This window comes from Callorhinus ursinus, unplaced genomic scaffold (genome assembly GCF_003265705.2).
Source record: "Callorhinus ursinus isolate GAN/ISIS: 27379988/994484 unplaced genomic scaffold, GSC_fseal_2.0 scaffold8, whole genome shotgun sequence".
Taxonomy (NCBI): Eukaryota; Metazoa; Chordata; class Mammalia; order Carnivora; family Otariidae; genus Callorhinus; species Callorhinus ursinus.
This window is the reverse complement of record NW_027397070.1, coordinates 14,654,913-14,682,704: the sequence shown is the minus strand read 5'-3', so window position 1 is coordinate 14,682,704 and position 27,792 is coordinate 14,654,913. Positions and strand designations below refer to the sequence as shown.

At 35.1% G+C, this 27,792-nt stretch overlaps 1 protein-coding gene across 2 annotated transcripts in view; it reads right to left on the bottom strand.

The window, feature by feature from the left end:
* The window catches only part of TTC6 (tetratricopeptide repeat domain 6), a 202,793-nt gene that overhangs the window by 60,326 nt on the left and 114,675 nt on the right, over positions 1 to 27,792 (bottom strand). Inside the window, exons 9-14 of one of the 2 annotated variants that reach the window (XM_025869141.2) lie at positions 19,984 to 20,076; positions 17,790 to 17,864; positions 9,958 to 10,328; positions 4,010 to 4,472; positions 3,548 to 3,677; positions 2,514 to 2,686 (exon numbers count right to left, since the gene is read on the bottom strand). In XM_025869141.2, coding sequence (XP_025724926.1) covers positions 2,514 to 2,686; positions 3,548 to 3,677; positions 4,010 to 4,472; positions 9,958 to 10,328; positions 17,790 to 17,864; positions 19,984 to 20,076 — 1,305 coding nt within the window. Of the gene's footprint in view, positions 1 to 2,513; positions 2,687 to 3,547; positions 3,678 to 4,009; positions 4,473 to 9,957; positions 10,329 to 17,789; positions 17,865 to 19,983; positions 20,077 to 27,792 lie in introns of those variants that run through there. The other variant, XM_073895111.1, reaches the window with a different exon arrangement.

Genomic DNA, 27,792 nt, shown 5'->3' with positions numbered 1-27,792 from the left:
CCATGATTCATTGTTTGTGCATAACACCCAGTGCTCCCTGCAGTACGTGCCCTCCTTCGTACCCATCACCAGGCTGACCCATCCCCAACCCCCTCCCCTCTGAAACCCTCAGTTTGTTCCAGGGTCCAGAGTCTCTCATGGTTCATCTCTCCCTCCGATTTCCCACCCCCCTTCATTTTTCCCTTCCTTCTCCTAACGCCCTCCATGCTATTCCTTATGTTCCACAAATAAGTGAAACCATATAATTGCCTTTCTTTTTTTTTTTTAAAGATTTTATTTATTTATTTATTTGACAGAGAGAGACCCAGCAAGAGAGGGAACGCAAGCAGGGGGAGTGGGAGAGGGAGAAGCAGGCTTTCCGCCGAGCAGGGAGCCCGATGTGGGGCTCAATCCCAGGACCCTGGGACCATGACCTGAGCCGAAGGCAGACGCTTAACGACTGAGCCACCCAGGCGCCCCAATAATTGTCTTTCTCTGCTTATTTCACTCAGCATAATCTCCTCCAGTTCCATCCATGTCAATGCAAATGGTGGGTATTCATCCTTCCTGAATGCTGAGTAATATTCCATTGTATATATATGGACCACATCTTCTTTATCCATTCATGTGTTGAAGGGCATCTCAGCTCCTTCCACAGTTTGGCTATTGTGGCATTGCTGCTATGAACATTGGGGTGCATGTGGCCCTTCTTTTCACTACATCTGTATCTTTGGGGTAAATACCCAGTAGTGCAATTGCTGGGTCATAGGGTAGCTCCATTTTTTAACTTTTTGAGGAACCTCCATACTGTTTTCCAGAGTGGCTATACCAGCTTGCATTCCCACCAACAGTGTAAGAGGGTCCCCCTTTCTCCACAACCTCTCCAACATTTGTTGTTTCTTGCCTTGTCAATTTTTTCCATTCTAACTGGTGTAAGGTGGTATCGCAATGTGGTTTTGATTTGAATTTCCCTGATGGCTAATGATGTTGAACATTTTTTCATGTGTCTGTTAGCCATTCCTGTGTGTTCTTTGGAGAAGTGTCTGTTCATGTCTTCTGTCCGTTTTTTGACTTGATTATTTGTTTTTTGGGTATTGAGTTTGAGAAGTTCTTTATAGATCTTAGATACCAGCCCTTTATTTGTAGTGTTATTTGCGAATATCTTCTCCCATTCCATGGGTTGCCTCTTTGTTTTGTTGACTGTTTCCTTTGCTGTGCAGAAGCTTTTTATCTTGATGAAGTCCCAAAAGTTCATTTTCACTTTTGTTTCCCTTGCCTTTGGAGACGGGTCTTGAAAGAAGTTGCTGTGGCCAATGTCGAAGAGGTTACTGCCTATGTTCCCCTCTAGGATTTTGATGGATTCCTGTCTCACACTGAGGTCTTTCATCCACTTAGAGTTTATCTTTGTGTATGGTGTACGAGAATGGTCAAGTTTCAGTCCTCTGTATATAGCTGTCCAATTTTCCCAGCACAATTTATTGAAGAGACTGTCTTTTTTCCCTTGCATATTTTTTCCTGCTTTGTCAAAGATTGGTTGACCATGGAGTTGAGGGTCCATATGTGGGCCCTCTATTCTGTTCCACTGATCTATGTGTCTGTTTTTGTGCCAGTACCATGCTGTCTTGGTGATCACAGCTTTGTAATATAGCTTGAGATCAGGCAACGTGATGCCCCCAGCTTTGTTTTTCTTTTTTAACATTTCCTTGGCGACTCGGGGTCTTTTCTGGTTTCATACAAATTTTAGGATTGTTTGTTCCAGCACCTTGAAAAATGCCATTGGTATTTTGATCAGGATGGCTTTGAAAGTATAGATTGCTCTGGGCAGCATAGACATTTTAACAATGTTTATTCTTCCAATCCAGGAGCATGGACTATTTTTCCCTATTTTTGTGTCTTCTTCAATTTCTTTCATAAGTGTTCTGTAGTTTCTAGAGTATAGATCCTTTACGTCTTTGGTTAGGTTTATTCCAAGGTACCTTATGGTTTTTGGTGCTATTGTAAATGGAATAGATTCCCTAATTTATTCACCAACATTTATCCACTACATTGTAGAGCGCCTTAGTTGATAAATATTTGTGAGTGAATGAATGAAAGAGCCAATGAGCACAGCTTCTTTAAGAGCAGATAGGTTTGCTGCAGAAGAGAATCAGCCATGTCTCAAGAGTAAGAAGTAGAAAATAAGTTTCTCTCTTGTTTGAAGGGAAGAAGCAATTTTCAAAAGTTTCTCTAGCCACTATTTCATGCTTCAAGAGGAGACAGCTGGAAAAGTCATGCCCCCTCCCTCCCAGAGTTGTCTCAATGCTCCCACACCCAACTCTTTGACATAAATTCATTCATTCACTAATAATTTAGAAAAATCATTGACATAGTGTTAATATCAATCCCAGTACTGAGTGCTCCAGGTCCTAACATAATAAATTAGTTTTGATTATATAACGTATATAAAAGAATTTCAGTGATTTGCTATAATATCAGGATGAGACTATCATGATCTAAAATATATAAATGTCAGCATCATATGGAATACAGCTTACTTTAGAAAAGTCATCAATGGCCAGTACTTTGTTTGATATTTCATACATCTCACCCCTCCTGAAATATATATCAGCATCCATGGGCTTGCACTTAATTGCCTGGGTATAGTTTAGAATTGCTAAAGTAATGTCTTTTCTTCTCCTGAAAATTTCCGCCTTTGACAAGTATGCCTCTAAAGTAAATTAAAAAGGTAAAATTTAGTGTTACAGTCCTTTTATTAACTCTGAAAATTTTAATCCCTTGCCCTCTAAAAATGTAGTCTTAGAATAATGTCTCTCTATTATACTTTCTTAACCATTTCATCTCAGGGTTTTGTTTTTCTACTTCAACAATGCAGAACTTGCTCTCAAAGGCTGATAAATACTCATTATAGTTAAAAGTATTTTCAATTTCAATCCTAGGTAACAAAAATTACCTTTTACCTTTTTGCATATCTGAAGTGTTTCATACTCTTTTAATGTTTATAGTAAAACAAAAATGTATGGGCTTTGGCAGAAATAGGCATAGATCAAAAAATATTTATGAAGCTCAAGTTATATTCTAGGGCTATGTTGTGTATGCTGGGGATACAAAGATGAATGTGACATTTTCTCATTCCCAGAAAGCTCTATGTTTCTGGGTTCCATTCAAGCTGGTTAGAGGATGGTACATAAAGGCAAATGTACAGATTCCATCCAACTAAGAAGTCATGGAACACTACAATGCTTCAGAGATTTGTGGTCAAGAAAAGCTTTATGAATCATGTACATAACTAAAATTTCTAAGTTCATATCCTTTTTGTGGGATGAGCAGTAGGAACAAATTTATTGTAATGTATACAAGGACATTAGCCTTTCAAAGCATGGTGAGTATTTTGGAAATAGTATAAGATCATACTAGTCCAATATATACAATATCAAGAGTAAATTTAACTTTTAAAAGCTACAACCATTTTTGGAGACTTACATCTATTAACTTATATATTTTTATAACACCACTAAATGACCAAAGCTTAGGTAAAGATATAAGTAATATAAATGCGCAGACAACCCACCTGCATTATTTTTGTTATGTTTATTTATATAATTCAAATCATCCAAAGCTTCATTAATTTTGTCTTGGAAAAGATAAATGAAATGTCGGTGCCAATAGGCATTGAGAAACAATGGCTCCAAAAATATAGCCTAGAAAATATATGTATATAAATTCAATTAAAGTTGTTTTATTAAAGGAAAATATCCTATCAAATAAATTTTGCAAACACTATTGATCCAAGTGGCTTTCTATGTATATAGTATAAAATGATACCTCCCAATCTGACAAAATGTAGTGTTTTTAATATCAATTATTGAAAATGCCAATAATTATAATTTCACAATCCCACATGTATACTGCAAATATTCATGGTTCAAAAATCTAGTAGAAATTATTATATAAATTATTACATAGATAGGATTATAATTATAAATATAAGTTTAAATTGTTAATATTGTTATTCTGATTAAATAAAACTTACTTCCTGTAGATCTTTCATGGCACTCTGTAACTTTCCCAGTTTCCTATAAATAGCTCCACGCCTACAATATGCAAATGCAGGATATTTTTTCTTATCATTTATTTCTTTAGTCAAGATCTCCACTTCGGATTCATAATGTTTAATAACTTCTGGAGAAAGACTAGACTTCAAAGAGTCACTCAATTCTATTTTTGGTGGTTCTTTCATTCTTTCAGACAAGCTTTCATGGATAGATATTTTAATAACTTTCTTTTCTGTGGTTGTCTTCTGATGTTTATGATAACAGAACATATCAAGAGCCCATGTTCGAAGGTCACAATTTTCTGGAATTCCTCCCTTACTTTGGACAAATTCGTCAAAATTTAAACACATAGGTAGACTGGGACAAAGAATTTTACGTTCATATAATGGAACTTTGAGTAAATATTTCTTCTGTCCAGGAAGGATTCCATGAGATGTTGATCTAGTTATTAAAAGAGTGATTTTTTAAATTACAGAAATATAATTATTTTTATAATCAATAAATCAATTCAGCCACACATGAAATTACTATTTCTCTATTATTAAAATAAAATTACATGCTATTTTTATGCAAACCAAGTCCTCCTGTTCATCAAAACTGTAACACCATACGAAGAATCTATATAGAAACTCTATAGAGTTTATTAAAGCAGACGATTGTTATCTAAAGATGTAGCCTTTTTACAGTACTGAAATAAGGTGTTGATGCTCCTTTCAGATTTAATTTACACCCCTACCCCCAACCAGAGAAATTACAGTGGGGAATTGAGGAGGTAAACTGATGTAAGAAAGGAAATGCCATCCAAGAGGTTGGAGAGCACAGGAACTTGAGGAAATGGGAAGAAGGGAAGATTTGACTAGACAGTAAACTACTAAATTAACATCCCAGACTTCACCCGTTTTTAGCAGACTATGAAATTAGAGAATACCTAATATGCTTTCAATGGACATTTCCACCTCCACATTCATCTCTACCCTCTCCACTTTGCCCTCTGCCCAGGGGACTAATCTGTACAGATTACATCCATAAGATCCCTTATTCTCTGTCTTCTAATTGGGTATGTCCAATTAGAAATCCCAAAGAGGTAAGTTGGAGAGTGAAATCAAGGTATTTATTCCTCTGGTTCCCTCCTGAAGGGTTGCCTGAAACTGGCTATGATCCTTGACCAAAGATCAAATGACCAAAGATCACTACTTTTTTTAAGGAAAACCTTTCTACACAATTCCTCTTGAAGGTTCTGGTAATCACTCCTACTTTTTGTCCTCTCAGCCTTAGGAGTAGAAAATGGCTCTGTTATTTTTAGCCCTAGGATACTACATTATCATTTGTGGTTTCCCTGCCCTGACATCTTTGTAAATTGTCCTTTTATTATACTTTCCTAGAATTATCCTAAATTGAGAGTGCTCTTTACTGGCACCCTGACTGATAAAATAATTGGTACCAGAGGTAGACTCAGGAAATACACAGAAGGATCCTAGGATAAACTTCTTGCCAGGATCAAATAGGACACAAATAATCCATGGTATGTGGTACTATCGAAGCTCCTCAAATTATCATCAGTGTTAGCAGGGGATGGTGTTCAGGTGGAAGGCAAGGTATCAGGAAATCAAATAGCTACCACTTAGTCATGAGGATAATAGTAATGATTATAAAAATTGTGGAATCATTTTACTTCAGACCAAAAGAGAAGAACAGTACCTATTAAATACCCAAATTCCCTAAACCTTGTATACCAAGGTAATGAAGCTACTAGGAAAGGAGTAGGAAACTGAAATATAAGATGTGAATATTTGAGCAAGCATGAGTGAGGCTGACAATTTTGAATCTCCAAATTCCACTCATCTTCTCTTAACAGAAGAGATTGGTTGAGGGACTGTCAGATTCCCCAGTCTGAGAGACTCAAACTCTCTTATATAGATATCTTTCAGTGAGTACACTGAGACATTGCTTCATATGCTATATTAAATCTAATTTAAGCACTCCCCAAAATCACTCAGCTGTGACCTCCTGAATCCTTTCATGGAGCTACAACTACCACTGATCCGCCTCCTGCATACCTCTTCCACATAGGTGGCCTTGGATCGGTGGCTGCTAGCCCTAACCAGTGCAGCCTTGCTAGAACTTCCAGGTATACTCTGAGTGATCCCCAAACTTTATTTTTTTTTAAGATTTTTTTTTTTATTTTATTTATTTGACACACAGAGAGAGATAGCGAGAGAGAGGGAGAGAGCACAAGCAGGGGGAGCGGCAGGCAGAGGGAGAAGCAGGCTTCCTGCATGAGCAGGGAGCCCGATGTGGGGTTCGATCCCAGGACCCTGGGATCATGACCTGAGCTGAAGGCAGCAGTTTAACCAACTGAGCCACCCAGGTGCCCCGATCCCCAAACTTTAGCATCAGTCACCTGGAAGACTCGTTAAATACACATTTCTGGTATAGATTTCTAGTGAGATTTGGTGGACAGAATTGTTTTAAAGATTTATTTATTTATTTATTTATTTATTTATTTGAGAAAGAAAGAGAGCAGGGGAAGGGGCAGAGAGAGAGAATATCCAAGCACACTCCTGAGTGCAGAGCCCAATGTGGGGCATGATCTCAAGACCCATGAGATCAGGACCTGAGCCACAACCAAGAGTGTGACACCTAACCAACTGAGCCACCTAGGTGCTCCAGACAGAATTTGAAGTTATAGGGATCTGTGGCAATAACTAAATGACTGCAAGTCCTTAGAAAGTGAGGTAGATGGGCAGCCTGCTAAGGTGTTCTTTGACTTACACAGATGAAGAACTTTTAGGTCTTCTGGGCATAAGCCTAACCAGCTATAGTGGGGTTTTACAACCTCTTATGCAGCTCTCAGACCTCAGCCAGTTCATATCTAAAACCTCTCACCTGACAGGAAGGCCAGACCAGGTTCCGCTGAGAAAGGATCTTACAATGTGGCCTTGATGTATTTAAGGAATTTTCCCCAAAAGTTTCCAGAGGTCTAGGAAAGAGGAAACACCCAAACCTCCTGGGAATTATTAGATACCCTAAACTTATGCTGATCCACAGATACCCATTGTGGATGCCACTCCAAATTAGGGAATTATGATGGTCAAGTGATACAAAAAATCTTGGCCTGAAACCATCTAACAGAATCTAGTGAGACATGGACCCATTCTGAGATAATTTCCCTAGTCCTAGAATGTGTAGTAGGAATGAATCAACTTCATAACTGCATAAACTATATACTGAAGAAGATAATAGTAGTAAGGATCAAGTGGAAATCTCTATAGCTGCCCCATTCCATCCTATACCACCACCCACAAAGGTAGTATATCAAAAGCAATGCCTGACCATCAGGGAAATTACAGATTAACAGCACAAGGAAAATAAGTCATCTCTGCTTGTGGGGGAAATAAATTCTGCCTCTCTTGGGGGTGTAGCAGTGGCAAGATGAGCCAAGAAAATCAGAACTGAGACTACAGATTCACTTTCAGTAGCTAGTCAAGTTTGGAAGTTTTGATAGTGGAAGTCAGGACCATGGCCTGACTTATTCTAGAAAGGGAAGAAGGCAATGCATTCACAGAAATAGGAGAGCCAGTAGCAAAGGGGCTGGCCTGGATCTCAGATCAAGTATGTTACTCAATCCTGGAAGACAGAACATTTGCAGAGATCTGAGAGGCTAACAATTCATGGAAGTCCAGGTCAGAGAGAAGGCAATGAGTACAAGGGAGTCAAGGTGGGCCAGGAGCCCCATCAACAAACACAGCTACCTGCCACAACAGTGAGCTGGTGAAGAAGGTCTCTGCTAGTCACTGACTGGCTGGTCCACCAATATTGGGCTCAGAGACCAAAGCAGAGAGAAACTTCCAGAGAAACGGTAAAGCAACAGTTACTGCAGACACATGGCATCCCGTCAAGACCTAGATGAGGGGCCAGGCAACAGGGGTAACCTATAGAACTGGGGACTGACAGAAAATGCATGGGTCTGGGTTTAGCTCAAATAGACTTTGGCAGGAGTTACTTTCCACAGTCAAGTTTTGACTTGATATATGAGTACATACACAGTCTGTTTTTAACCATTTAAGGGAGCCAGCAAGAATGAGGATGATTAAACAAGCTTAAAGGTCAGATATAAAATGGTAAGAAGGATAATTCTGTTTTAACCACAATAAGATTAGTGAAAAAAGATCTCAAACTATAGGAATAAAATTATTTTTTAAAGTTTCTACATAAACTTGTTTTAAAATAACAGTTTTTTCATAGCTACACTTTTACATTAAATTAGTTTAGATTAAGATTTTTTAAAAAGAAGTTAGGAAAGCTGTACTAATATATCATCCTAGACAAATACTCCCGTAGTTTATTTTACTGCGTCCACCAAAAGGTTCATCCTATTACACCTGTTGGCAATATATACAAATATCAAATTCAGTTGTTAAAAGGCAAATAAATCTCCTTATAGTCAAAGTGATAAAGAATGAGAATGAAGTAAAATTCCAGACAAAAATAGTGTTTCACCTGCTTATATCCTTTAGAGAGACAGAAGTCACTTAGGTCATGGCCAAAATGGTGCAGTGTTTTATCCTCTCTAGGACACTAAAGATTCATATGCTTTGAAATCAGCAAATATATCAAAAATGTATAAGCAAATTTCTGGTTCTTATCAAAAACATTTGTCAACTTAGGAAAAACCTATCTGAAGTCTTCTAAAGATGAGCTAACAAAAACACATTTTTGTTGCAGGGAAAACTCAAGCATAAGTAGTGTGTAGGGTACTCAGGACTCAAATGGCATCCTCCCCTAGGGTCGGTCTCTATTCCACCATGCTTACATAGGCTGTTCCTAAGTCTTTTCAGGGACAATAAGCCACCATACCAAAACATCATTAATTTAACCGTTTTTCAGAACCAGCAAGTCTTTATAATAATGAAGTAAACAAAAACACTTATGACTCTCTTATCAACAGGAAAGTCTTTACTTTTCAAAAAGGAATAAATTTAATGAATTCTTTGTCATCTGAGGATATCTAAAGAGAAATAAAGCCCAGAGCTTTTTGCAAACTATTTTGCACAACCCTTCAGTGATAAGAAAGTTACACCCTAGACACTTAAATATGAGCATACTTGGAACTTCAGTTGCTGTCATCTTAGGTTCTTGCACATTTTTTTAAGATTTATTTATTTACTTTAGAGAGAGAGAGAGATCACGAAAACAGGGCAAGGGGCAAAGAGTGAGAAAGATTCTTAAGCAGACTCCCTGCTAAGCGGGGAGTCCAACGCCGGGCTCCATCTCACGCCCCTGATATCATGACCTGAGCAGAAATCAAAAGCTGGATGCTCAATCGACTGAGGCACTCAGGTGCCCCATGTCCTTACACATTTTTAAACATGCTAGATACTATTACTTCTAAGTAAGGAGAAAAATTATTTCTATATGTTGATCCCTGAATAAGGGCTCACACAACATACAAAAACAGTTTGTCTATCTAGATTACTCAATTCATTAAGTCCAAATTTGAAAACAGTTAAATCTCAGCCATCTATTTCAACTTCTGAATGGGTGATATTTATTTGGAGCAGAGGTTGTTTTTTTGGTGTTAAATCACTTCATAAAAATAACTTAGATTTTATTTCTTTCTATTGAAAGATTTCATTTAACTATCAAATTGACTTAGTTTTACTTCATGTCCTTAAGTCAGCCCCAACTTTAAAATATAGTTTAAACCAGTCATATATTTATACTATTGAATACCCATATATTTTTTTAATTTTTTTATTGTTGAATACCCATATATTAAAAAACAAGGGATTCTCCTTTAGCTAAGACTTTAACATATTTTCAATGCTGAATAAAATAATAACAACTTCAGTTAGTGAAATTATAAGATTAAGACCAAAACCACAATACATTTCATAAACTGTAACAATTATTGATTAAACAAGACCTTTTAAGAACTTTTGGAGACTTGGCTAATTCATCATACACGGCTGTAAGTTTACTGCGCTTCAATCTTTTCTTCAGTCTTATCTTCTTTTTCTTGGGATAAACAATATAACTAATGCCAGCTTTTTTAGATGCTTCAATGAGAGAGAGAGACAGATTTCTCAAACTTCTTCTCTCCTGCATGTTATCTAAGATGGTATCTATATTTTCTTTCTCAGAAGTTTCCTCAGTTTCATTTTGCTGAGTCATCCAATGCTCCAACTGTTTTGCTTTCTGAAATATCATGTCTTTTATATTGCTTTGCATGTCATCCTTAATCTTTATTGGAGTTGTGGCCTCCTCTTTCTTCAATTCAACTGCAGATTTTACTCTCTTATTAGCAAGGAAACAAAGATAGAAAAACTTAAAATCAAGCTAGTTGCTATATGTTTTAAACTAATTCAGTTACAATTATTATTAACGTAGTCTGAAAATTTTAAATTGTATTCTTAATGTTTTTCAAAGTCAGCTTATAAAGTTAATAGTAAGTTGGTTAAAGCAAAGTACAATAATTTGGTTATGTGACATTTTGTTAGCTACTTAAAAATAACACTATAAAGTAGATAGGCATTAACTGTTTATGTATTCTTAATTAAAAGACAATGCTTTTTACATATTCAAATAAAGTACACACTCTACTTTTACTCTTAAGGAAAAGAATTGGTAAAATGGGTAAAAACTCTTAAAATGCCTTATCCTATAAAACCAATTTGTGAGTCTATTTTCACAAAAGCACTTTAACAACACTGAATTTCTATACAATAGTATTCAAGTATCCTCTACAATATTTTCAATTCAATATTTATAAGCTTAAGACAGAATTCCAGCCTAATATTTTTATCCAATCATCAGAGAATCAACTTAACTTTTAATAATAATATCAATATTATAATGTACTAATAATTATAAATAATTTGCAATAACTATGCATTAGTACTTGAAATTCTAACAACTCATTATTAATAAAAGAGATTAGTTCCAATCCTTTTATATAACATTTCCAGCTTATTGAGCCATTGTCAATAAATTAACTGCATTTAAGTTTGTTAATAAATAATCATTTTTTATACAAATGTTTTTCTTTATAGTGAAGTTAGGCTCAAATTCCAAACATAACAATTTCACACAAGCTAGTTGTATTCTTTAAGATATACTAAAGTACAATAGAGATATTGACCCTCCATAATTTATCATACTTCCCCATCTCTAGAAACTATATGTAACTTATTATATAATTAAAATAGAGAATAGGGTAATACATAGACTGTAGAATATATGTATGTATAATATAGGTATATATCAAGAAATATAGGCACATATGTCTGTAGGTGTGAGATATATATATAGAGAGAGACAGCGTGCTCAGGAAAACATGTGCCTGAAAAAAAAAGGTGTGATATATATATCTCAGGAAAACATGTGCCTGAAAAAAAAGTAGAACATAAGATACTCATACTCCCCACTTGCTGACTAGATATGAATTATACGAAGAGGCCATATGCAGCTCTGTCAAACACTTAGGAAGGAATCACTGACAGAATCTATAATTATAAAGCAGAGCTGCCAGAACAGGCTGGGGGTTCTTTCCCACTTTTACTGAACTATTACTGACACATAACATATGTAAGTTTAAGGTATACAGTGTGATGATATGATACATGTATATATTGTGAAATGATTACTACAATAAGGTTAGTTAACACTTCCACCCCCTCACATAATTACCATTGTTTTTGTGTGGTGATAGCATTTAAGATCTATTCTCTTAACAACTTTCAAGTATATACAGTATTGTTAGTTATAGTCACCATGCTGTACATTGGAACCCTAGAATTTATGTATCCTATAACTAGAAGTTTGTACCCTCTGACCAACATCTCAGTCCTCTCCTCTCCATTGTAGCCCCACTGTCTACTCTATGTTTCTATAAGTTCTGCTTTTTTGGATTCCTCATATAAATGAGAACAGACAGTATTTCTCTTCCTCTGTCATGTTGCATAATGTCCCAAGGTCCAGCCATGTACTTACAAAAGGTAAAATTTCCTTCTTTTTTATAGTTAATATTCCATTATTTATATATGTGTATATATGTATGTATATATGTACACACACTACAAGAAAAGAAAACTGCAGCCCAATATCCCTGATTAATACAAATGGAAAATACTCAAAAAAATACCAGCAAACTGAATTCAACAGCACATTAAAAAGATCATACAACATGATCATGTGGGATTTATCCCTCAGATGCAAAGATGATTCAACATACACAAATCAATAAATGTGATATACCATATTAACAGAATGAAAGATAAAGACCATGTACGATTGTTTCAATAGACATAGATAAAGCATTTGACAAAACTCAACATTCTCTCATGATAAAAACTCTCAATAGATTCGGTATAGAAGGAACATACCTCAACATAATAAAGTCCATGTAAAACACACAGCTGATATCATGATCAACAGTAAAAGACTGAAAACTTTCCTGCTAAGATCAGGAACAAGACAAGAATACTCACTCTTGCTCTTAGTACTGGAAGTCTTAGCCAAAGCAATCTGGAAAACAGGCATCCACATTAGAAAGAAAGTAGTAAAATTGTCTCTGACAATTTTATTTGCAGATGACATAATCTTATATAGACAAAACTCCAAAGGCTCCACCAAAAAACTGTTAGAACGAATTAATGAATTCAGTAAACTTGTAGGTTACAAAATCAACATACAAAAGTCAATTGCACTTCTGTACACTAACAATGAATTATCTGAAAAAGAAATAAAGTAATTCCATTTATAATAGCATCAAAAACAGCAAAATTAGTTAGGAATAAATTTATTCAAAGAGGTGAAGCATTTGTATACAGAAAATTAAAATACAATGATGAAAGAAACTGAAGAAGACACAAATAAATGAAAGATATTTCATGCTCATAAATCAGAAAAATTAGTATTTTAAAATGTCCACACTACCAAAGCCATTAATAGATTCAATACAATCCCTACAAAAATTCCAATGTCACTTTTCACAGAAATAGCAAAAATAATCCTAAACTTCATATGGAACCATGAAAGACCCTGAATAGTCAAAGCACTCCTGAGAAAGAAGAACAAAGATGGCGGCTTCACAATTCCAGAATTTGAACTTTATTACAAAACTACAGTAGTCAAAACTGTATGGTACTGGCATAAAAACAAACACATAGACTAATGGAACAGAATCAACAGTCCAGAAATATCCCATGCATGTATGGTCAACTAATATTTGACAAAGAAGCCAAAATACTCAATGAGGAAATGACCATCTCCAATAAATTATGTTGAGAAAACTAGATATTCATATGCAAAAGAATGAAATTTCCTATCTCACACTACTCACAAAAATTAACTCAAAATAAATTAAAGATTAAAATTTTAATTCTTAAAAAATAAAACTACTAGAAGAAAACATAAGGAAAAGCTATTTCATATTGGCCTTAGTAATGCTTTTTTGGCTATGACACTGAAAGTACAAACAATAAAAGCAAAAATAAACAAGTGGGACTACATCAAACTAAAAAGCTTCTGCACAGCAAAATAAACAATCAGCAAAATGAAAAGGCAACCTATAAAATGGGAAAAATATTTGCAAACCATCTATCTGATCAGGGGTTAATATCCAAAATATATAAGGAATTCTTATAACTCAATAGGAAAAAATCAAAAACTCCAATTAAAAAATGGCCAGAGCAACTGAATAGTGATTTTTTTCCAAAGACATACAAATGGTCAATGGGTTCATAAAAAGATGAACCTGCTCTGCTCTCTGCTCTTGCTCTCTCTTGCTATCTCTGTGTCTGTCTCTCTCTCAAATAAATAAAATTAAAAAAAAAACCCACACAATGAGATATCACCTTAAACCTGTTACAATGGCTATTATAGGGAGAGTTTCCCATCCAAGATGACAACATAGCAAGACCCTGAACTCACTTCCTCCACAGAACGCACCAAATTATACCTTTTTTTTAAAAAGATTTTATTTATTTACTTGACAGTGAGAGAGGGAACATAAGCAGAGGGAGTGGGAGAGGGAGATGCAGGCTTCCCACTGAGCAGGGAGCCCGATATGGGGCTCAATCCCAGGACCCTGGGACAATGACCTGAGCCAAAGGCAGACGCTTAACAACTGAGCCACCCAGGCACCCCCCCAAATTATACCTTTTTACAGAACAATTTCTCCTGAAGAACTGAGGGCCATCTGAACAGCTTCTGAACAATCAAAGATAGAATGACAAAAAAAGAACAGCAAGAGAGATGGAGACATGGTAACAGAGGGAACCTCCACCCCTGATCTTGTAAACAGCAGTGGGGAAGGATAGTACTGAGGAACTGGAAACAGATTCATCTATCCTTGGACACAGAAAAAAAGCCATGGTTTAAAAAAGCAACTAGCATATAAAAGAGACAACACTGGAACTCTGCCAAATGGAGGAGGAGCGTTGGGAAGCTCTCCAGTCAGAGGAACTAGAGAACAACACAGTTTACATCCATCCACCACCTTAAAAGCCTAGACAGGAGCAGGGTCTGGATACCATAACTGGTCATCACAGTGAGCTTATTACCTCAGTAAGCCCAGAGTCCACAAGTCCACACCAGCCCCTGTGGTGCTGGGGCACAGAAAATAAACCAGGATTTTTGTTTGTTTGTTTTAGTTTTTTTTAATCTTTCATTAATTCTTTTAGTACTTTTTATTTGTCTTGTTTTGCTTTTGTTTTTGTCCTTTTTGGGGTTTTTTCTTTTTTCTTCTTTTTTCCTTCTTTTCTCTTTCTCCTTTTTTCTTTCTTATTTTATTATTATTTTCTTCTTTCTGTAAAAAGCCACGGTTTAAAAGAGCAACTGACATATACAGCCACAGATACAGCCAGCCAGCAAAAGCCACCAAGCACACACAGTCAACACAGGGGACACTGTACACAAGACCATTCCTTCAAATTTAGGAGAAGTAGCTGTTCCATCTAGTCCATAGAAACAAAGGCAGAAAGTCAAGCAATATGTGGAGACAGAGGAATATGCTCCAAAAGAAAGAACAAGAAAAAAACTCAGAAAAAAAAATAAATGAAACAGAGATAAGCAATATGCCTGATAAAGAATTTAAAGTAATGATCCTTGAGTACTCACTGGGCTGGACAAAAGAGTGGAAGAACTCAATGAAATATTCAATAAAGAGATAGAAAATATAAAAAAAGAACCAATAGAGTTGAAGAATACAATAATGGAAATAAAAAACATAGTAGAGGGAATCAACAGTAGATTAGAGGATGCAGAAGAATGTATCAGTGATCTGGAAGACAGGGTAATGGAAAGCATTCAAGATGAACAGCAAAAAGAGAAAAGAATTTTTTAAAATGAGGATAGATTAAGAGATCTCAAGCAAACAAACATTCACATGATAGGGGTCCCAGAAGAAGAAGAGAGAGAAAGGTGTAGAGAACTTATTTGAAGAAATAATAACTGAAAACTCCCGTAACCTAGGGAGGGAAATAGACATCCAAGTCCAAAAAGCACAGAGAGTTCCAAACAAGATGAACCCAAAGAGGCCCATGCCACAGCCCATAATCATGAAAATGTCAAAGGTTAAAGATAAAAAGAGAATCTTAAAAGCAGCAAGACAGAAACAAAAAGTTACCAACAGGAGAAAACCTATATGGCTATCACCTGAGTTTTCAGCAGAAACTTTGCAGGCCTGAAGAAAGTGGCATAAGACATTCAAAGTGCTGAAAGGAAAAAACCTATAACCAAGAACACTCTACCCCCACAAAGTTATCATTCAGATTTAAAGGAAAGATGAAGAGTTTCCTAGACAAACGAAAGATAAGTGGTTTATCACCACTAAACCATCCTTGCAAGAAATGCTAAAGTGACTTCCTTAAGTGGAACAGAAATGGCCAGAATTAGACATAGGAAAATTGTGAACAAAAAGATGTAAAATATGGCAACGTATGCATAAAATGTGGAGGAGGGAGTAAAAAGGGAAAAGAAAGAAGTTATTTTTCTTTTTCTGTTTTTTGTTTGTTTGTTTGTTTTTCAGAATGTCCTTGAACTTAAATGGCCATCAAATTTGTATAGACTGCTATTTACTTTGGGTGTTATATATGAACCTATAGGTAACCACAAACCCAAAACCTATGACAGATACACAAAAAATAAAGAGGTAGAATGGCTATTATAAAAAAGACAAGAGATATCCAGTGTTGGCAAAGCTATGGGGAAAAGGGAAACTTGTGCACTATTGATGCAAATGTAAATTGGTGCAGCCACTACAGAAAACAGTATGGAGTTTCAGAGAATTAAAAATAGAACTACCCTAGATCTAATCCCACATCTGGGAATATACACAAAGGAAATGAAATCAGGATCTTGAAGAGATATCTTCACTCCCTTATTCCTTACAGCATTAGTCACAATAGCTAAGATATAGAAACAACCTAAGTGCTCATCAATGGGTGAATGGGTAAAGAAAATGTCATATATATATATATACATATATATATATATGCAATGGAATATTATTCAGCCATTTAAAAAAAAAGGAAATTCTGCCATTTGCAATAACATGGATGGACTCTGAGGACATCATGCTAAGTAAAATAAATAAGTCAGACGGTGAAAGACAATTACTACATGATCTCACTTGTATGTGGCATCTTAAAAACAACAACAACAACAACAACTCATAGATACAGAAAATAGATTGGTGGTTGCCAGAGGCAAGGAGTGGGTGATGGATGAAATGGGTAATAATAGTCAAAAGGTACCAAATTCAATTATAAAATAAGTAAGTCCTGGGGATATAATACACCATAGTGACTATACTTAAAATACTGTATTGTGTATTTGAAACTTGCCAAGAGAGTAGATCTTAAATATTCTCATCACAAGAAAAAAAAATGTGTAATTGTGTGTGGTGATGGATGTTAACTAGACTTATTGTGGTGATCATATTACAATACATACAAATATTGAATCATTATGTTTTACACTTGAAACTAATATAATGCTATATGTCACATATAGGCCAATAAAAAATCTTAAGGATAGTGTGATTGTACAGGGATATAAAACAGAGGAATCAAAAGGCCAGTAAGAAAAGAGAATCTCAGAAATGACAGGAAACAGGCTAACATGAAGCAGGTTAAAAGCAAGTTACAAGCAAGTAACAAAGAATCAAGAAAGATTTGTAAGATTTCAGGGAGAAAAAAGCTGGAAGCTAGATGTCAGTGCCATGGAGGTAAGAACCAGCTGTTCCAAAAAGCCTATGGATTATTGGTGCAGAGGAAGGTACATTGCATTTAGTAAGAGGGGGTGTGGGTCGAAGTTCTAGCTCTGCCATTTATCACTTTCTGACCTTTGCTTTTTCACACATAAAACAAAGATAATATCTGCTCACCTTCCTTCTCTCGGAATGTTGTGAAGCTCAAGACCAGACTGGAATAGCGTCCATGAAAATGCTTTGAAATTGGGAACCCAATACAAATGTAGGTCAATATTATAACAACTTGACTTATAATATACCAGGTAAAGTCAAACTATGAATATGAGATACTCCCAAGAGCTATTGAAAATCTTAAATTGGCACGACCAACCAATTTTACAGTAGCTACCAAATACACACTTGAATCCAAACTTTTAATCAATTCTGAATGAATCAACTGACTCCATTATTTCAGGAAAGCAAACAAAAAAAGCATCAATAGTGATTATTACTAAAAATATAAACATTTCCTTTGAATAATAAAAACTAAAAAATTATCATACCTTTAATTGTGGAGATGATGTGCTGAAACATTTTTGGATATTTTCAAATGATGCAGATTTTCTTAGGAAAATAAACTGAAATAATCAAATAATAAATATGCATTGACTATAGATACTATTTGGTAAAGTAAAACATCATATGACAATTGACTAATGATAGCTGCTTGGGTAAATTAATGAAATGCTTAGGTAAATTTAGTGAAATGCTAATTAAAATACACATTCTTATTGGATGGATTTACTGAAAATCCATCAATTAATTTAGAAAACTGTCTAATAATAGAAACTATCTTAAATTTTAAAATTCAACTTGATACAACAACCACTTAACAAAGTGTTCTGGCTGGTGCAAGTGGCACAGGTATGTATAAATGTGCCATAAATATCCTGACCATGAATCTCCTTAGCACAGGGGCTGCACAAGTGGGACACGAAGCAGCTACTGTCCTCTGAACAATCACCTCTAATTATAAGCAACCTCAACATTTTACTCCACCGGACCATACAAATACCATCACTTACGACGTGAGCTATTATACTGAAAGAGCTGGGAAATACTACCATACTAAATAGTGTAGAAAGTACAGAAAAAATTGACATGTTCCATATCCTCAACCAATATAACGGTGGAAACAGAAAGAAAAGAAGTAACTGTAATCCAAAGCAGCTGTGGCCCTGACTAAAGATGGCACAAATGGATGCAGCGTGAAGAGAACATAGGGTAGGGAGAGGTCAATTCTCAATGAGATGGCACCTGGATGGACTGGTTGGAAGAGGTAACGCAGGGCGGGCCTGTGAAAGGTAACATTTCCGTAGACTGAGATAGAGCTGAGAATATTCCAGGCCAACGGAACAGCCTAAACAAGCCCAGAGAAACGTCAAAATGAAGGGGGTTTTAGTTCCCAAGGACCTGGGTGCAGGTGGAGTACAGGGTATGTGGGGGTGACACAAAAGCAGAAGTACAATGGGAGATAAGATAGAAAGTATAGTTGAGGCCAGGTTATGAGGCTCAATGAAGTACTTTGACTTTATTTGGTAGGTGGAGTTACTCACCAGTTTGAGACATGAGTGACATAATTATGCCTGTGTTTTAAGAATATAGCAGAAGGCAGTAGGAGGATGTATTGGAAGAAGCAGCTACTAAAAATGGGAATATGTGACAGGTAGGTGTAAGTAGTGCTACTACAATAGTCCAGAAAGTATAAATGGCATTCCAAACTAGAAAGGGACATTTATTGGTTCAGTTATTTTTTATGTGATGCCTGCTACTCTAGGTGATACGGATAAAACAGTGATGAAGAATGCTGTGACCCCAGGCTGGTGAGGAATAAAAAAATCAAACACACATAAGGACAAATATTTAGTAAGTGCTATAAGGAAAAGAGAAAAAAAAGGGATCTGTATTAATTAGAAACATTATCCCCTCCCCCCCCAAAAAAAGGTATTAAACTGTATGGGGGATAAAGGGGGAAGCATAGACATATCTTTAACCTAGTTAACTGACGAGAATAGGATGCGATTTGTCCCACTGCCCTAAGACTTTGTACTATGTGCCATTCAGCATCCCAAGATACCATCAAGGGGAGCAGAGGCCTGAAGGCACTAATGGGAGAAAAATAAAACTGTTTCTTGTTTGTCCCCCATAAAGTTCAGGACATCTATTAAACCAGTTATGTATACTTCCAACTTTTCTTCTTCTCTCAACTTCTCTCAATCACTATCTCTTTTCTCTCCAATTATGTTTATTATTTAATTAGCTTACTTGGATACACTACAATGATAACAAAGTCATGAGCATGAGTCTAATCACCGTTTAGAGAATTTAGTTTTACTGTTTCATGGCCATAACCAATCCCCCCATTTGGTCCAAACATTCACAAACATGTTTCTTTAATCATTTAAGACCTAGGCAAGAAGTGATAAATGAGTGCAAGATCAGAAATTTTCAAAATTTTAGGAAAATCAGATATTTTGCTATTAATTAGTAATAACATCTTCTAAGTGTTACAAAGGCAACATATTTGAAAAAGAGGAAATGTGTCCTCAGCAAAGACACCAGAAGTGAATGTTTTGAGGCATTGCCCTGATTGAAGAAGCACCAAGAAACAATTTCCAGAACTACTAGAAAGAATATATCTGAGCTATAGACAGATAAAGCAACCAACCCACAATTTAGAATAAAAATTGTACATACCCTAGTACTTCTGCTATGCTGATTTAAAATAATGACACTTTCCTTGCTTTCAGCTGAAAATCTCTCAGTTAAAATTTTGCTTGCTTGAATACTCTGTAATAAGAAGATAACAGTTTTAAATTATACTTTAAAAAGCTTATGATCACTGTTAGTTCATAGTACACATTATTACCAAAAGAAAAATGAATAGAAAAGTAGAAGTATAGACAACATTTACCAGATACATCGAAAGTCCAGGGATAGCCTTAGTATTTGGCCCAAGCCCACAATTTGGCTTCCGTGTTGGCCGTCAGCCAAATAGATACTTCTACATTTTTTTGGCATCACTAATCTTAGAAGCAATCAATGATACTGTGATCTCATAGTTAGCATTGAATCGATTTAGTATACAAATATCAGAATTATGAATAAGACTTATTTGGATTTATTGTCAATATAGGACTATTCACCATCAAACACAGGTAAGCACTCTAAATTTTTATTGGAATGAAATTCTCTTTAAATGCCTTATAATTCAAACTCCATCAATTAAGTTATATATGTGTATTTATTGTTGTAAGGGTGAACTGCTGCAATCATTACAATTATTATTAAATGTGTTATTCATCTATCTTATAACCAGTGATTTGGATATAGAGAAACAACTAGAAGATCTAAGTTTGACATCCTGGTGTATTTATGATGAATTAAATCATGCTGCTACTTTGCTTAAATGTTTAGGTCTCAAACAACTAACATTTCAAATTCAAAAAATATTTGTTCAATAGAAAATTAGCTTTTAAAAATACCATGAAATTATCACTGAGAATGGAACAGATATGGAAAAGGCTATGGTAATTTTGGAATCACCAGCATTGCTTTTTATTCATCTTCTATTGTATTTTTATAATGCAGCTATAGCACAGTGTAAATTAAGAGAATTACTAAATATAGCAGAAGGATAATTGGTGACTGTTGTTCTTCAAAGATAAACTATGTGATACACAAGAGACTATGGAACTATTTTGTCATATGTTTACATAAAATATTCAAATATGACAGAATGGCAGCTATTGTATATATAAGGAAATGCTTTTAACAATAACAAGGACAAAAGCCTTAATACTGTATTTTACAGATATCAAAACAGCAAAACTTGCTAATTATCAATGGTTGCTTTTTTTTTCTTTTATTTTCTTTTTCCTTTAGAGAGAGAGAGATGCGGAGAGGCAGAGAGAGAGGGAGAGAGAATCTCAAGCAGGCTTCATGCCCAGGGCAGAGCCCAACATGGGTCTCAATCTCACAACCCTGAGATCATGACCTGAGCTGAAATCAAGAGTCAAATGCTTAACTGACTGAGCCACCCAGGTGCCCCAATGGTTGCTTTTCTAAGAGAGAACATGGTTCATATGGAACCTTATCTTGGAACTGCCAAGATATTGACCAAACTAATGTGTCTTGAGAGAGCAACCATTGCTTATATGATATCTGATGTAAAAATCCTCCTGCTCTACTCCAGAGATATTGCTAAAACTGGTGTGCACCCAATAAGCTGGGATGCAGATAGAAATGGAACCAGTTTTGCTACTTTAAAAGTCAATTATGACTCTGCTTCTAATTACGGCAGGCTAGGTAATTCTACCGAGGAAAACTAAGAAAGCTACTTATAATACAAAAACTGCAATCTTCAAAGCATCAAAAAGCCAACATGATGATGAAGAGATACTGAGCCAAAATCTAAGAAAAGGCAAGAACCTAGAAAAGTAAGCCCAGTATTCAAGAAGCTTTTGTTCTCATGATATTTGCCAAAGCAGCTGCAAGTCTGAGCTGCAGACTGACAACTTCTTGGGGCAAGGGTTATAGATTTAAAGCCCAAAACTTACCTGTGGCATGGAGACTGATTTATTTATATATATTTATATATATGTAATATACTGTATAATATTATACATATACAAAATATGCAAGTATCCAAGGCTACAAGGATGCTACACCATCAGATTAAGAGTGAATAGATGTAGGGGTGCCTGGCTGGCTTAGTCAGTAGACCATGTGATTCTTGATCTCAAGAGATCAAGTCCTGAGTTCAAGTCCCATGTTGGGTGTGGAGCCTGCTTTTAAAAAAAAAATTTTTTTAAACCTCTTTAAAAAAGAAAAAAAGAGGGAGGGGGAGTAAATCAGCCTTTGTGTAGACTGGGTTCCATCACAAGGGTGGTCAAAGAAACTCAAGCCTCAACCTAAGACTGTTTCTGAGTACCAAAAAATTTGACAAAAAAATTTCTCTGGAGAAAGAAACTGTCATTCTTGGTCTCAAAGGTTTCCTAAAAATAATGTTTTAAATACAATAGTAAACATTTAAAAACAGACAGGTACATAAAAAAATAAAACACCGGGTGCCTGGGTGGCTCAGTTGGTTGGGCAACTGCCTTCTGCTCAGGTCATGATCCTGGAGTCCTGGGATCGAGTCCCGCATCGGGCTCCCCGCTCGGCGGGTAGTCTGCTTCTCCCTCTGACCCTCTTCCCTCTCGTGCCCTCTGTCTCTCATTCTCTCTCTCTCTCACATAAATAAATAAAATCTTTAAAAAAAAAAAAAGAAAGAAAACACCAAAACAAAATAGATTTGGAGAAAAAAATAAATATTCTAAAAAGAAAAATACAAAAGCAAATTTAAAAATACAATAAACAAGTTTAACAGTATCTTAGACACAACTGAAGAAAGAATTTATAAACTTGAACTATAAGACAGATCAGAAGGGAAATTATCCAGAATCCAGCATCAAGAGAAAAAAGGTAGCTAATACCTATGATTAAAGTCCCAGAAAATGAAAGAGAGAATGAACAGAGGCAACATTTGGAGAAATAATGATTAAAAATTCTCCATAGTTGATGAAAGACATCCAATCACATATTCAAAAATCCCAATGATTCCACAGCATAAATTTTTTAAAAATCTGCAGCTAGCCACATCATAATGAAAATAAGGAAGAAAAGAGAAAAACTTAAAAGTAGCCAGTTTGGGAGGAAGCAAGGAATCTGTTATCCTCAAAAAAATTCACATTTAAGACTTACTTCCCAATAGCAACAGTGGATGCTGGAGAATATTAGAACATCATTAGTGTGCTGAAAGAAAACACCTGCAATATACATCATACCCAGGTATAATCTCTCTCAAGAATGAGCTAATATAAAGACATTTGAAACAGAAAAACCAATATTTTCACTAATTGCAGACTTCCTACTTCCCCTAAGGCAAATTCTAAAGCTATATTTCCGGCAAAGGGTAAAATGATTCCAGACAAAGTTCTGAGATGCTAGGGGGAAAAAAAAGAAAAGAAAAAAGAGAAGGATAAATATATGGGTAAAATATAAGAAATATTGTATAAAATGATAATAATGTTTTGGGGGTTTTTAAAGATAAAGATCTAAGAATATAACAAAGTAAAAACATATTAAGTCAAAAGGGGTAAATGGAATTGAAAGGTTTTAAGGTCATTGTATTTTCCTAGAAGAGTGTAAAGTTACTGATTAGCACAAGATTTTGATAAGTTAAAGATGTCTATCCAGAGAAACCACCATAAGAATAAGAAATAGTATATATACTTCCAAAATAAGGTTAATAAAACACAATTTATCAAAATAGTTGAAAAAGTAAAAAAAAACAGAATATATTATATCTAGATCACTGAATTTTTTTTAAAAAGGAACAACAAAAAAGATAAATTTAAAAGGAATAAAAGAAGAAAATGAAACAAACAAAGGCAGAGTCAATAAAAAACATAAATTATACGTCAGGATAAAACAAAAAATATGAGTTATCACAATATATATAAACAGCTAAATTTACCTTTAAAACATAGGGCATACAGACCTTTGTATCTACATACTATTTCCCATTCAAAGGAACCTTTGAACAAAGGATTCTTTGAACAAAGGTCTGATTCCAGTTAGGATGCATGAAAAGTGTCCTGGGCCATCTTTTTATGCCAGAAGTCCTTTTGGATCCTTTTTCTTCTAGTCATTGGGTATGAACAACCACCAGCACTGACTGACTTTTGGACCATCTTTCTAATGGGTTACTCTATCATCACCAGTTGTAACCAGTCCTGGTTAGAAACCAATCTGAGTCTTGCTACAGTTCTTACTTCTGTTCAGAAACTTCTGCCTACTTTCAATTCCCTATACTCACATTTTCTAAATACAAAGAGAGAAAAATACATGCCCTACTTATAAACATAGAATTTGGAAAATACTGTACTCACTACAGTATATTGATTACTCAATTACATATTACTCATATTACCCCCCAGCTGGGTCAATTCAGTTAGAAGCAGATGCTACCAGTGGAGGCAACAAAGAGAGGGAGCAGTAGGAAACCTTCAGACCATGATGCAGCTGACACCTGCGAAAGGTGAAGAGAGGAAGGAGCGAGTAGGAAGAGCTTCAGAACACAGAGCAGTTCTGAGATTCAGCCAGGCAGATGGAAAGTTCCTGAGCCAAAGCTGCCTGTTGATACAATCCCACATCAAGCAGGTATGGGTCACCTCTAGCAAACCTGTTGTGTTCGGTCATTGGCTAGAAGCTGCCCAGAGGAAAAATGGCCTTAGAGTGAATGCCATGATAGATCTACAGGACAACAGCTGGAGGCTGGCAGTCAAGCTTATGTCAACAGATTCTCTTGAAGGAGATGTGAGTATCACATTTTCATGGATACCATGACTACTTATGCAAATTAATATTCACCAATCTTACACTAAGGCAATCCTTAAGTATACTTTATGTTATGAACCTTCTTCTTTTAGCTCATTACATATTCCCCCCAAAAAATATTATCTTCTTAAATAAATGAAAAGTTTAGATTACACTTAAGAAAAGGAAATGCAAATATACACAACAATCTTTCAAGATTTAAATTACACATATACTTTGACCAGGAATTCCAAATAGAAAAATACACATCTGTATATAAAGATATATGTGCAAGTGTGGTTTGTGGGAAGGTTTGTCTTTGTTTCATTTTTTGTTTTTTATGATGCAGCCTCAGCTGAGATCCTGACTAAAACCACATGAGAGATCTTGAGCCAGAACCTCCCCGTTAGGCCAGAAACTGTGGATTCCAGATCCTCGGAAACTGTGTGAGATAATAATAGTTTGTTTTAAACTGCTAAATTTGGGGATAATTTGATCTGCAGCAATAAATATAATACACCCTTCTAAACTGGGTTAGTGACTTTTAGCACCAGGAAGGGGTAAGGAATAGGGTAACAGAACAAATGGGGAGAAGGGGACTTTTTTTGATTGGGGACATAATTAGTACCTCTCTGGGTTCATAGGAGGGTCAAATGAAATAATACAAGTGAAGTGCCTGGCAGTGTCTGGCTCATAGTAAATATTCAATAAATGAGAATCAACAGAAGTATGTTTTAAGCAAAAAAACTCAAGATGCAGAATAATATAGATTACATGATTCCACACATGTAAAAAAAAAATAAAAACACTTGCATTACATAAATGAAAAAAATGTCTGAAAGGATACATACAATACATTAATATTAGTAAACTTCAGAGAGAAGAGAACTGGGAAAGGATAGCATTCAAGGTGGGGAGTGCTCTTTATGCCATACATGGCTGTATCATTTGAATTTTTTCTACACTAAAGTATTCATATACTACTCATGCAAGTTCTTAAGTAATTTATTTTGCCTTGTTACTCAAAACAGCAAAAACAATAATATTGCTAAAGAAAATAATGGTGGTTTAACAAAAGACAGAATAGAAAGAAAATTTTTAAAAGATAGAAAGCACAAAATAATAATAATAATAATAATAATACCAAATAAATGATATGCTACATATATGGTTCATCTGAAACAAAACAAAAACAAAGAAAAACAACAGAAGATTAAAATGATAATATTCCTGAACACAGACAGAAAAGAACACAGGGCTTTGTGTTCTTTCTAAGGGAAAGAATTCATAATAAAGGTAAAACATTGCTAAATTCATAATAAAGATAAAACAGCTTCTAATCACCTAAAGTAAAAACTACTGGTAACACATGGAGAAATAAGTAAAACACAACCACTGAAAAATCCCCAACAGTGTTTTTTATTCTTATTTTTTTAAGTTTATTTATTTATTTTCTTTTATAGTAATCTCTACATCCAACATGGAGCTTGAACCCACAACCCGGAAATCAAGAGTCACATGCTCTTCCAATTGAGCCAGCCAGGCATCTCCCCACAACACATACACACAGTGTTTTATAGATCAAATGAAAGAAATATGCCACAGAAGAATGGAATTATATGACAATATAACAGCTATATCTATTGTTAATTGAGCACTTATTATTCATTAGGCAATACACTATATAGTCTCTCACTAAATTCTCAGAACACCTATGTTACATTAAAAAAAACTGAGCCTTCAAGAAACTAAGATACTAGTAAAGATTATCCAGAAAGTAAGTGGGATTCAAATCCAAGATGGAATGGAAAGTCTATGCTCTGCTTAGTGCTGCCACAATGTAAAAATGGTTACAACTTAGAATACCATTGAATTAATAGACAATATTGGAACATATAGAAAACTGTAAAGCAAATACCAATAGTACTTGGATGGGAAACTGGTATTCTAAAGACTATATTTTCTTATGTTAATAAGGATAAAGAATAGAATTAAAACAAAATAATGCCAAGTCAAAACAGTGTTTAAAAACACTTTCCCACATAAATCATGTCTCATAAAGATAATGAAAATGAATAATTAATAGAAATTATTTAGAAAATAAATGAACACACTATAAACAAAAATTTATGAAATAAGATCAAACTCTTACATAGAAGAAAATTCATGAAGTACTTATATTACTTAAAAAGAAGAAAAATAAAGAAATTCATTAAATTGTAAATCAATGCAAGAAATTAGAAAAATGCCCAATAGAAATGTCAACCGTCTATAGAAAGCAGGAAGCCAACAACCAAAAAATTTACAAAAAGAGAAGTAACAAAAATTCAGAGGGGCAAAAATGAATTAATCCAGAAGTTTTTTTTGGTCAAAGATGCTAGGTTGAACTTATTTGTTTTTCTGGCTGAAAGGCCATGATTTCTAATAGCTAGGGGATCCTACATTATAGATCTTGCTAAAAATAATTAAATATGGTTTTATACTGGGGTGAGCATAGTAATTTGACAATTAGAGACTAAAGCATTTGTAACTGAAAACAAGAGAAGACAAAAAAATTAAACTCATTTCTAAAAATTATTTTTGGGGAAGAAAAAATTCTCAAAAATATGATTAGAAATAGGAAAGAAAATGATGCAAAATTAGAAATGGAGATGAAGACTAGAGAGACTACAAACACTGCATAAAATTTATACATTTCAATCAAATAGGTGGCTTTCTATAAGAATACACATTAACCATTGACTCAAGAAAAAATACTTAACATTGAACAACCCAAGAAAAAGGAACCCTCGTGCACTGTTGGTGGGAATGCAAACTGAGGCAGCCATTATGGAAAACAAGTGTGGATAAAAAAATTAAAAATAGAGGGGTGCCTCACTGGTTCAGTCAGTATAGCAAGTAATTCTTGATCTGAGGGTGATGAGTTTGAGGCCCACAGTGGGCATAGGGACTATTTTTTAAAAAATTAAAAATAGAATACCATATGATCCAGTAATTGCACTACTGGGTATTTACTCAAAGAATGTGAAACACTAATTCAAAAAGATATATGCTCCTCTATGTTTATTGCAGCATTATCCACAATAGCCAGTTTATAGAAACAGCCCGTGTCCATCGATATATGAATGGATAAAGAAGAGGTGA